We start from the raw sequence: 12,701 nt of genomic DNA on the forward strand, positions 1-12,701 counted from the left end.
ATGATTTGTGGTACTTTTCCATAGACTCTTTATTTGGATCTTTTTCATTCATGGTATTTTATGATTGATGAAGTAAAACTACAATGTGGTAATATTAATATCTTCATAACTTTTTATACAGAAGCTCTTATAATTAAAATATAAAAATTATCTTCACTAATACTAATATGTTAAGCTGAAAATAGTATTTTTAAAAACAATCCTATTGTACAAATGTAAATTTTAATGACTCCTAATTTAGAAAGTGTAATTAATTTAAACAATAAAGTGATTTAAAATATGGAAGTTTTTCCTGCTGAGCTGAGCAAAGAGAAAGTACCTACCTATGTAAAACGTGTGATAAAGGATCAAAAAATGCTTATCTGAAGATGTGACAAGTTTTTTAAACTACAAGAAAATTCTGAGGCTATGCTTCATCAACAAATTAATCAAAGGCACCAGTATTTCCTTTATCTCCTCATCCCCCACACCTATGAACTTTTCCATTATAGCCACCTACACATTGTTCCATGAGATTACAAAATTGTAAAAGCCGTCAACTACAACGGAGCTCTCTTCTGCTACTTGGTCAACTCAGACTCATAAAGGTATTCTTAAAAATCAATTACAGAATATGTATTTCATTTTCATCCTATCCATATCAAGCCTTAGAATTTCATAAAATAATTAAAGGCCAGATAGCATTCACATATAGAAGAAAGCACTATTAACACTAGTTTACTAGATTAGCGTTTCCCAACTTGTCAATTTAGTAACATCTAGTGATTTTTTCTATATCCATGTTTCATTTATACTATTAATATTCTTCTTTAAATTGATTTACTTTGGGGAAAAGACAAATTTTAAAAACTAAAGTATATGTAACAATTGACACCACATATTTGTCTACTAATTAACAGCTGTTTTCTAGAACATTAAAATAATGCACCAATTAAAATTCAAATGTTTGTTCATATATCACTTAAAATTATCTCAATCACCAATAGTGATGTGCATATGACCACTCTGAAACCTACCACCTTAGATAAACTCAGCCCTGGTACACTTGTCCAGAAATGAGATGTCCAGCTAAATCATAAGGACATCTTATCACATGTTGCCTGTATCTCAGCTAATGAGTGGCTCAATCATACACACATTTACATAAGAGGATAAACCTGAATACTGAGTTACTTTTCTTTCTTTTAAAAAATGATTAAATATAAGAACAACTTTACGTAGAAAAATCAATATACTCAACACAACTAGATAAGATGACATTATTGGTATTCAAGAGAATTCCTATTTCCAAGAATAAGGAAAGGCCAATTTCAAGTTTACCTAAAAGATATTCTGAATAGGAATAATCAGTATCACAAAGTGAAGATACCTGTACATCTTAGAAAACTTACACCACTCACAGCATTCTCAGTGAATTCCGAAAAAATTATTCTTTCTACTTTGTAAAAGTATAATAAAGACTTTACAATAAATCTGCTGAAACCATCTCCAGGTATTACTTCATCTACTATTTTTAAATAGAAATTCGGTGTCAAGGTTTATTACCTTTGGCAATTCCCATTCCGACCGAGATCCGTCTGCACTGTAGTAATACTGTCTACCCTGATCATCAATATGCTTGAGCCACTATAAAAACAGAACAGGTGTTATTAAATTTAAATAAAAGTAAGTTTAAGCTACTACTATCAGAGATACTAGATTTAATTTTTATGAATTTTATTCTACTTGCTCAGTAACACTGCAACAAAAAAATTTTTTTTTTTTTTTTTTTTTTTTGAGACAGAGCTTTGCTCTTGTTGCCCAGGCTGGAGTGCAATGGTGCAATCTTGGCTCACCACAACCTCTGCCTCCCGGGTTCAAGCAGTTCAAGCAATTCTTCTGCATCAGCCTCCCGAGTAGCTGGGATTACAGGCAAGTGCCACCACACCCAGCTAGTTTTGCATTTTTAGTAGAGTCAGAGTTTCTCCATGTTGGTCAGGCTGGTCTCGAAATCCTGACCTGAGATGATTCGCCTGCCTTGGTCTCCCAAAGTGCTGGGATTACAGGCGTGAGCCACTGCGCCTGGCATGCGACAAAAATTTCTAACTAATTATACTAATAGACTTGCATTTTAAGTTTGGTAAGAATAAATATACTCATTATTAAACATGACTTTATTTGCCCTCCCTATCCTCCAATGTCTGGCTAGTTGTTCAAGCACCACTTAACAACAAGCAACATACAACATAAAGATACACAGATGTACATATGCACTGGTACACAGGTACACTCCCATCTGAAAACAGGTTTGAGAAACTGACAAAAGGGAAACACTTTTCAATTAAATGTACAACTAAACCATTTAAAGCCCCATTTCATGCAAACCTTTAGGAATTACTTCCTATGGCCAAACACAATAAAATTTAAATAACAGCAACAACAAAACATCATGCAATAAAACACAGGGAATATGAGGGGAAAAAAGTATTGCTAATACAAACATATGAACTTCAGTATGAAATAAATGAAAAAACTGCTTCCATATGTTCCAATGTCAAATAATTGAGGCAGGAAAGAGGGATAAAAGCCAAGCCCCATTTATTCCCAAGCACATCTTCTCTGAACATGTACTACCAACCAGTTGCTTTCTCAAATGATACCAGATGCAATACACACACAAAATGTCAACATTCATTTCCAAACCAATCATAAAATACTAGATTGATGGTTTTTGTTTTACATAAATTTGATTGTAATAGGAAAAGGAGAATAGGCAGTAAGGCGATGTACGATAATGGCACAGAGAGAAAACCATTTCCAAAAAACTATTCCCCCAGAAAAATATAAAGAAATATGCCTACTGAAGAAATCTAAACAAATGACATTCGACAGGTGTACTCTTAAAAGGTCTTTCATGGGTATCAAGAGCATAAAAATCACTATCATCCTTAGCAGTTTAAAACCATTAATCAGTAGTTAGACTGAGTTTTCATATTGTCATTTGGCATGATTATAAAGTTACAATGAAGACTATTTTCATGTTTTTTAAAATACTACTAAACCTTCAGTACACAACTATTTTATGAGAGAATTCTGCCAAAAAACACTAGATGAGAAAAAAAGAATGTACCTTTTCATTAGTATAGTCACTGGTATATAAGGTATGCCCACGTTCATCCAACTCTTCTGACCAACCCCTTGGAGGAGAACCACACTGACTATCTGACTGGCTGTAAGAAGTGCTGTAGTAGTTTTCTTCGGATGAAAGAAGCTACAAATAGTCAGAAACATAAGGATTTTTCTTCTTTGAATATAAATATGAATCGGCTGAAAATCTAATAAATCAATTTTACTTGAGTATAAGTACTAAGATAATTTAAATATATTTGAATATTTGATTTTGAAAGTAAATTGATAAGTCTTTAAATGGTACATTGTAAGAGGTGAGGTAAAATTAACAGTGGTTATTTTATCACATTAGTGCAACCCTAGAAAAATTCATCACAATAAAACTAAAAACAGTGTTTTCAGACTAAGGAGCGCTCGAATGTTATTTAATGTTGTTTTTGGCTGAAATCAAGTTTAAAAATGAAAGGAGTATGTGTGTGTACACATATGTATGTGTAAACAAGGGAGGAGATGAGGGAACTGCATTAGACTGAGCTCCCCCTCATGTACCACAAGCACATAGCCACATGCAAGGTAAACAACATTGCTAAATAAAGATATCTCAGACTATTTTCTATAATTTGTGTTATAATTTAGTGGTAAATTTTCCTAACTCATTCAATCAAATGCCTATTAAAGACTACTGGAAACTAAACTTCAAAACAAGAAAAAATAACATTGAGCAAATTCAAACACAATACAGAGAGACAAATAAAAAATTCTGTATGAAAATAGTATAGGGGCCAGGAGCGGTAGTTCACGTCTGTAATCCTAGCACTATGGGAGGCCAAGGCCAGAGGATCATTTGAGTACAGGAGCTCAAAACTGGCCTGGGCAACATAGTGAGACCTCATCTCCATTTTTTATTCAAAAGAAGGAGGAGGAGGAGGAGGAGGAGGAAGAGGAGGATGGGGAGGGGGAGGGGGAAAGGGATGGGAAGGGGAGGGGGAGGAGGAGGAGGGGAAAGGGAAGAGAAGGGAAGGGAAGGGGGAGGAGGGGAATGGGGAGGAGGGGAGGGGGAGGAGGGGAAGGGGAGGGAAAAGGGGAAGGGAGAGAAGAAAATAAAATAATATGGGTATACATGATAAACTAGACACATGAGAGAAGCAAATTAGAAGACTGGGAAAATTTAGAAACTTTTGATGCCTACTGACAAGAGAGACCATAATATGACTAAATGGCAATTTGCTTTCGGCACTGAAAAGTCATTCATTTAAGAATCATTTATTAGGTTAGCACTCATGCAAATGACCCTTCCTATCACCTCTAGGTAAAATAGTTTCAGCAAGTAAAACTTACTCATTTATACTATATTTTCTATCATCATAATTTGGTCTGAAACACTAAGATGGGTAGATTCTCAACACTGTAGTTAAAGACATTAAGATTCTAATATTAATATGTTCACAAAAACATAGCTTTACAGAAGCACTGCATAAAGTGAATTATATATGTTTTACAACAGAAACATTTTTTAAACATTGAAAACCTAATTCAAAAATCAGGAGTTTATTTTTATTTAATTGAAGCAACTTAAAATGCAAGCTCACAGACAAGAAGAGTGCAGTAAAACTTTTAGAAACAAAAATGGCAATCAAATTAGTAAAATTAATTTAAGAAACAAAATCACAGAATCAATTTTTCAAAGATATGACTTTCTAGCTAACAAAATTCTCATCATAATTTTCCAACTTTTGCACAGTAAATATGATGTTCTCTTCTACCATGAAAAGTAACCTCCAACATCTTCATATGCTTTATATTATACTACAGAACCAGGCTTTAAGATCTGGATATCCTCTACTGAAAAATAGTTGTTTAATGGCAGTTAAGTAAAAGTTAAGATAATTTTTGGCAAGCATTCTATAGATATTAACTATTCTATACCTAATAACTTAATTCAAAGGTGTAACCGATTCAGTAACTTTGGGATACAAATGTATCCTAGTACAACAAATGTATCCTAGTACAAATATGAGGAGGATGTTCCATTTATAGAAGAATGGCAGGTAGGTATCCCAATTGATACCTGAACAGAAACAGTTAAAAATGTTACATAAAATGTTTTTTTAAATAATCTATGAACAAAAGGCTAATTAAGAAATACTCAGAGGTCAAAAGCTAAGTGGAAATAAGAATCAACAGAGTCAAGCAGAGGAAAAAAAGACCAGCTTTCTTCTTGAAGGCATCTGACAGACCCCAAACTAAAATGTTAGTTTTCAAGACCATGCAGGAGTGTTAGAGAACTGAACTCAGGATTACCAAAAACAGGAAGTCTAAAAGGCTGTCCCACAATACAGAGCTGGGAACGCCAAAGAAACATACCCACAAATTATGGGTGAACCATAAACAAATCTTGCCCCTTTATTTCACACTAGGAAAATCATAGAAATTTTCCCCAGTAATTGGGGAAAATAAGGGGACTCTCTAGCACAAAAGTCTTCATGAAATCCAAATCACTATTAATACTACCTGGGTGGCTTGTAAAAACTAAAGCTGAAGATGTACTTTTAAATACTCATAGTTTCCCCCTAGGCATCCATCAGAAGAGACTCACCTTTGAAGGAACCTACCTTCAACCCCAGCATAAAAGACTTCCTACTTATGAATTTCCAACAACTATAACCTCACATTAAAACAGATACATTCTCAAAACACCTTGAGTAAGAGTCAGCAGAAAAACAGTATAATCAGACTCTCTAAAACTTTATGTACAGAAATTAACAAAAATAAAACAGAAAACAAGACTAGAGAGATACAACAAATAAATGCAATATATAATCTTCACTGGATCCTTCACAGCAGGGAAAAAAACTGTAAAGAATATTACTTGACAACTGAGAAACAATGAATATTAATCATGTAGGAAATAACATACTAATATTATATGTCTTGGGTATGATAAATGATTTGTGGTTTTGCCAGAACATGTCCTTATACTTATGGAATAAAATATATTATCTGCTTCAAATCACTCATACACACATGTGTATGTGTGTTTGGGCAGATGAAGGGAGAGAGAGAAATAAAACAAATGTGGAAAAATTTTAACCATTGGTAAATCTAGATGAATGGTACATGGCATATAATGTTCACTGTACTGTTCTTTTAAATTTTTGAAGGTTTAAAACTTTTCAAAGCAGTGATATTGGGAAACTCCCCTAAACAAATACTTTTTAAAATTCAAGGATTGACTTAACATCAAATGAAGGTATAGACAAAGAGAAAAATACCAAACAGAAGCTGGATCTTGAAATACTGAAAATAAACAGAGAGACATGGATGAACAGCGTGAGATTAAACATTCATTTAATCAAGGTTCCAGAGTAAGAAGAAAGAGAATATGGGGGCGAGCCTATATACAGTTATAGCTAGGAACTTTCCAAAATTGATCAAAGACAGGACTCCTCAAATTCAGAAATCCCAACAAAGCCCTCGCGGAAAATAAAAATACCTTTACCCAGCTACATCACAGTAAAAATATAGACACATGATCTTTAAAGCTGCCAACAAAAAGAGACAAACTATGCTTAAAGAAAAGACAATCAGATTGACATCTGAATTTTCAGCATCAACAATGGAAGCCAGAGAATATGAGAATAAAATCTTCAATGAACAAGGAAAAAACAAACAAGTAAATAGTCAACTTAGAACTATATATTCATGTTCTTCAAAAGTAAAAGTAAAATAAATTTTCAGACAAAAATTAAGATTCTATTACTAACAAACCCTCATGAAGGAATTCAAAAGCATGTAATCATGGCTGGGCACAGTGGCTCATGCCTGTAATCCCAGTACTTTGGGAGGCCAAGGTGCAAGGATCACTTGAGCCCAGGAGTTCAAGACCAGCCTGGGCAACACAGTGGCACCCCATAACTACAAAAAATTTAAAAATTAGCCAGGCATGGTGGCTCATGCTTGTAGTCCCAGCTACCTGGGAGTCTGAGGCAGGAGGATGGCTGAGCGCAGGAGTTTGAGGCTGCAGTGAGCTATGACCACAGCACTGTACTCCAGCCTGGGCAAGAGAGCAAAACCCTGTCTCCTGCCAAAAAAGGTTCATATTTATGACAGAAGAAGAAAATGTGAGAAGACAAAGTGGTAAAAATTAGGATTAATTTTAAGAGTCATGTACAATAACAACAAGGGGGCTAAAAATAGAAATATAACATATGACAGCAACAGCACAACAGCACACATAGATCCTATATGACTTTAAGGAACAAGAAGATAGTGATTAACTTTATGCATAGACTAACTACGCATGCTAAAGCTGGACATGGTGGCCCATACTTGTAGTCCCAGCTACTGGGGAAGCTGAGGTGAAAGGGCTGCTTGAGCCAGGAGTTTTGAGCGTTGAATCTATCCTGGGCAACATAACAAGATCCTGTCTCAGCAGCACCTCCGGCCTCTACCCACTAGATGTCAGTAGCACGTTCCCCATTGTGACAACCAAAAGAAGTCTGGACTTTACCAAACGTCCCTGGAAGGCAAAATCAGCCCTATTATGAATGACTGTTCTAGGGTAACCACTAAAATAATAAGCTTCTGTGTTAAGACAGAAGAGCCAACAGTTGCTCCCTCCCAAACCCCACTAAAATCACAACAGCGAAATATGCTTAAAATGACGTAAACCCACAACAACAGGGAGAACAGTGAAGCAGATGAACAAAAAAGCTGAATTATCTACACAGAAGAAAGTAGAATCTAAACCAGTATGGTGCAGACAAAGGGCGGGGTGGGGGGGATGAAACCCGACAAGCTTACAGAACAGAATCTGCAAATGGCTTGGCAACTGACGGTATGAGGTATCTCTGAAACTGGGGAGTGAAAGCAGTGGTACTAAAATAAGAATTAAAAATGCCAGAATCTCCTTCTACATACCTGGCTGCTAGGTGTGCAGCCCGTCCCTACTCCAGCAGAAGTACGGAGAGTTATTCCCTCTGAGAAAGGAAAAATACTAAGATTCTGAGTTGAGGGACAATAGATACAATAGGGACATGGGTACCAAGAGAAAGAAGGGAGACTGAGGGACCATGTGCAAAATGAATGCCAACACCAAGACACAGACGGCCCTTACCGTGTATAGGCAGGAGACCTAAAGATGTCTGTGGAGATTCTGATTAGTCCAAAAGGAAAGACCTAATGATTCTAACACTGGAGACTCTCCAACAAGGGGCTGACCCAGATCCCCATTAAATTTAAAAATGCCTCACAGTTGTGAGAGAAAATAATTTTCATTCTAGAATTCTATACCCAGGAATACTATCAATTAAATATGAGAGCAGAAGACAGATATTTTCATACACACACAGTTTCCATTTTACCTCCCATACACAACCCTTCTCAAGAAGTCACTGGAAGATGTGCCCCAGTCACTTTGGAAATATTAATCTTCATATAATTTGTACAGAGACCAGTAATATAAATTGAGACCCTGTATGGAAGTCACTCCCATCTATTTACTAAAATAGCCAAGAAATACGTTTAAAAGTTCCTATGTATACTTTAAATTCTTTTAGTCTATAATTTAGTCTTTTCCCTAATTCTCCAAAATTGTAAAATTTTACTTTATTATTGATCCACTGGATACCTTATTTTCAAATCTTTCTAATGTACAATTCAAATAAAATTTTCCTTTTTTTTTTTTTTTGAGACGGAGTCTCACTCTGTTGCCCAGACTGGAGTGCAGCGGCTCTATCTCGGCTCACTGCAGTCTCCGCCTCCCGGGTTCAAGCGATTCTCCTGCCTCAGCCTTCCTAGTAGCTGGGATTACAGGTGCCTGCCACAATGCCCAGCTACATTTTTTTGTATTTTTAGTAGAAACAGGGTTTCACCATGTTGTCCAGGCTGGTTTCGAACTCCTGACCTCAAGTGATCTGCCTCCCAAAGTGCTAGGATTACAGGCGTGAGCCACCACACCCAGCCAAATTTTCCTTTCTTATTATAGTTAAACATGAACAATTTTTCTATTTTTGCTCTCACTTAAACACTAAAAACACAAGTTATTACCAAACTAAAGCTATAAACAAACCAACTGAAAAATGGGACAAGAGTTATTAACTACAAAAAGCTTTTGAAGTCTCCTAAATACAAGATGTGTTCCCTGATTTTTCCAGCTCCTATCTACTTGAAGCTTGTTTTTATTTGTATGAGCTAGCTGCTTTCTATAAGAGCAGGATGTCCTACGCAGGTGGAGGGGCTCCAATCTACCAAATGGCAAGATTTCACTCTATTCTATCAATCCTACCAAGTTACTCCTGTACCTTTAAATAATCCCAAGGCCTCTTGCCAGACTACTGAGATAAGTGTTTCTAAAAATACAGCTGGCCAATTTACTGCACCATCCTGCAAGTGGTATGGAGGAAGGTGAAACCAGAAGGAGAAAAAGAGTACAGAGACTTGTTAGAGAAAATAATGATTTTAAAGTGAATTGTTAGACTTAACAGAATGATTCAATTGTAGCAAAGGAATTATAATTATTTCCCTCATATATAAGTAAAACAATGGTCTTGTAGCACTGATTGACAAAGAGAAAAAATGGGAAGTAGTCTGGCAGCCATGCTAAGCCAATAGAGAAAAATATCACTTCTATTTATTTTGCTGGGTCACATCACATATGTTCTATTTTTTTCTAAAAAATGTCACTGGACAGCCAGGTGCAGTAATCCTAGCACTTTGGAAGGCTGAGACATGGGGACTGCTTGAAGTCAGGCGGCAAGACCCCATCTCTACAAAAAAAGTTTTAAAAACTTGGCCAATGGCATGTGCTACTAGGGAGGCTGAGGTGGAGGATCGGTTAAGCCCAAGAGTTTGGGGCTACAGTGAGATACCATTGCACCACTGCTCTCCAGCCTGGGCAACATAGCAAGACTCCATCTCTTAAAAAACTGAATTTAATTTAAAATATCATCAGCTTGTGCAGTAATAACTGAAATAGTATCTTCTAAGACATAAGGGAGTGCATTGGCACTAGACAACTTAAACCCAGGTCTGGAACTAGTACGCACACTATCAGGTTAGCAGCTATCTATTAGTCAGTGATTAGAAAGTAGCTAGCATTAATATTAGCAAAGCTTGGAAAGAATTTTTAATGATCTTAGAGATTCAAGTGTTTTAACATGCTGACAGTAAGAAACAAAACTATTTACTTCTTTGGTTTCTGAAAAATGAAAAGAGAAAATCTGGTAACTTGCGGTTGATTCCTTAATTACTCATACCTCTTGATCCCCTGGACTTTGGAAATCTCCTTTGCTAATGCTTGCATCCCGAGTCCAACGAGGTGGTTTCCAAGTTCTTTCCTGTGTTCCCCTGTTATAGTAATAGCAACGCCCTGAGCTGTCTTTATGAGTTTCCCATTCTCCATTAATCTGAATTGCCGGGCTCCCAGGAAGTGGGGGAAGAGCAGACTGGGATATTTTCAGTTCTTGAAGATTAGCATAGACGGGAGAATCTGGCCTTCCTTGATTTGGAGGTGTGGTTGCCTATAAAATAAACATTTTTAAATTTCATGTTTAAACTGGTATAACATTTAAGTCAAAATTAAATAAAACAGGAGATTTATAAACATAATACTAATTCATTTTAAAACATATATACAGGTGACTATATTCTAAGGAAATAATAATTTAAGTCTTAATATTCATAGTTTCCTTGAAAAATAAAAGCTTCAAACCGAATCCAAAGTATGCTTAATACTTTCCTTTACCTGAAACAAAGTGATGAAAGCCAAGAGCTGTGGGTTCTAATTCAAGATCTGGCACTAATAAGTTGTATGATACTGGGTAAGATCACTTTACTTCTCTAAAACTGACATTTTTTATCTCAAGAAATGAGGGAATTGGACTAAACCACCAAGGTCTTCTTTGGCTCTCAAATTCTATGATTGTAAGCAATATTTTAAATAAAAAGTTTTACATATGAGTAGCACAGCTTTTACTATGAAAATTATCAAAAGAAAGATTTCATATTCTAAGCTCTAACATTAAATCAGGAACATAAGTGAAACATAAAAGAGGAATAATACTTAAGCTAAGAATATACTACATTCTATTCCTTCTCAGGTATAATTTCTCAGAGGCTATAAACAAATCATTTAAATCATTTAATCTCTTCCTAGCTTCTTTATTTGTGAATTTCCTAACAGTAGAAAACTAAGAATTCATAGTAACTCTGATTTATATGTTTAATGTTAAGCTATAGCTTTATTTTTTATTTTTAAATATCTCACTAGATGTCAGTCAAGAGCAGGATACTTCATACCCTTTGTATAAAGACACTGTAAATTGTATTAGGTTTCACAGAACTTCAGTTGCCGAAGAAAAAAAGCACATGTCTGAGAACACCTGCTTATATTACGTATTTCTATTTCTGTATATATTTTCCTTTTATAACAGAATTTCTTAACCCTAGTACCACTGACATTTTGAGACACAAAATTATTTGTTATGAGGGCTATCCTCTGCACCGTGGGATGTTTATCAGCTTCCCTAACCTCTACCCACAAGACGACAGTGGCACATGCGCACACCACACACACACACACACACACACACACACACGCCTCCGACGTGACAACTGAAAAGCCTCCAGACACTGATGAATGTCCCTTGGGGGCAAAACTGGCTCTAGTTGAAGAACCAATGCTTTTCCCTATAAATCCTAGAATTATATTCAGATGTTCAATTACTTCTGTAATATAACTAGAGTTTCATGAATGCTTTAAAATACTGAATTTGAAAAGAATGTGAATGGAAACACTGAATCAGTTTTACTGAAATTAAAGTACTTTAACTTCTAAAAGTATTTGTCTATAATGTTTGTGAGTTTAAATCACTTTGTCTATAATGTTTGTGAGTTTAAATCACTGAATAAGCTGTAACTGTGAAAACAGTAGAAATAACCCAAACACAAATACATGTTTGTAAAATGGTCACTTTTGGTCTTACACATGGTAGTTATACATGTACTGTACTCAATGATGCAAATTCAACTATTTTCCTTAAAATGTTAGCTTCAAATTTATCACTAAACCACATCTATGAAGAAAATCTATCCATGGAGACAGGTATCATTTCTCCTTCAGATTAATTCCATATCCTAGTGAATGTGATTTCTCTGATGAAAACAAATTATTTAACATAAAAATTCTATATGGTAAATCATGTCTCAGAACCTAGAATATCTAGAGAATATTTATTCAACCAATATTAAAGAAGTTCTTACTTTGCTCCTGATACTTGACTAGAACTTGGGGAAATAAAGATGCCAAGAAACAGCAACTTTCTAAATGATGTTTATGAACAAACTATACTAAATCTTCAAGAAACAATTCCTGTTGTTTAAACAGTTCAAATTTTTAAAGTTTTTCCAGCTAGAAAAAACTGAAATGGCCTTTGGCACAATCTATAAGGCTGGCATAATTCTGAAACAAGAGCAGAGAAGAATTGAATTAAATAAAAGAAAACTGTAACGAATCTCACTTATAAACATGGAAGAAAATATCCTAAATAAACCATTAGAAATCTAGCACTACATTAAATGAAGCAAACACAGAT

General features: G+C 35.3%; 1 protein-coding gene across 18 annotated transcripts in view; it reads right to left on the reverse strand.

Annotated features, from left to right (window-relative positions):
- ARHGAP12 (Rho GTPase activating protein 12) overlaps positions 1 to 12,701 on the reverse strand; it is a 149,525-nt gene that overhangs the window by 69,909 nt on the left and 66,915 nt on the right. For 6 of the 18 annotated variants that reach the window (XM_065520507.2, XM_074001360.1, XM_065520510.1 and 3 more), the window contains 3 exons: positions 10,365 to 10,628; positions 3,110 to 3,250; positions 1,546 to 1,626 (listed from right to left, as the gene is read on the reverse strand). In XM_065520507.2, coding sequence (XP_065376579.1) covers positions 1,546 to 1,626; positions 3,110 to 3,250; positions 10,365 to 10,628 — 486 coding nt within the window. The remainder of the gene's footprint in view (positions 1 to 1,545; positions 1,627 to 3,109; positions 3,251 to 10,364; positions 10,629 to 12,701) is intronic. The other 12 variants (XM_074001363.1, XM_074001362.1, XM_074001361.1 and 9 more) reach the window with 3 other exon arrangements.

Source organism: Macaca fascicularis, chromosome 9 (genome assembly GCF_037993035.2).
Source record: "Macaca fascicularis isolate 582-1 chromosome 9, T2T-MFA8v1.1".
NCBI lineage: Eukaryota > Metazoa > Chordata > Mammalia > Primates > Cercopithecidae > Macaca > Macaca fascicularis.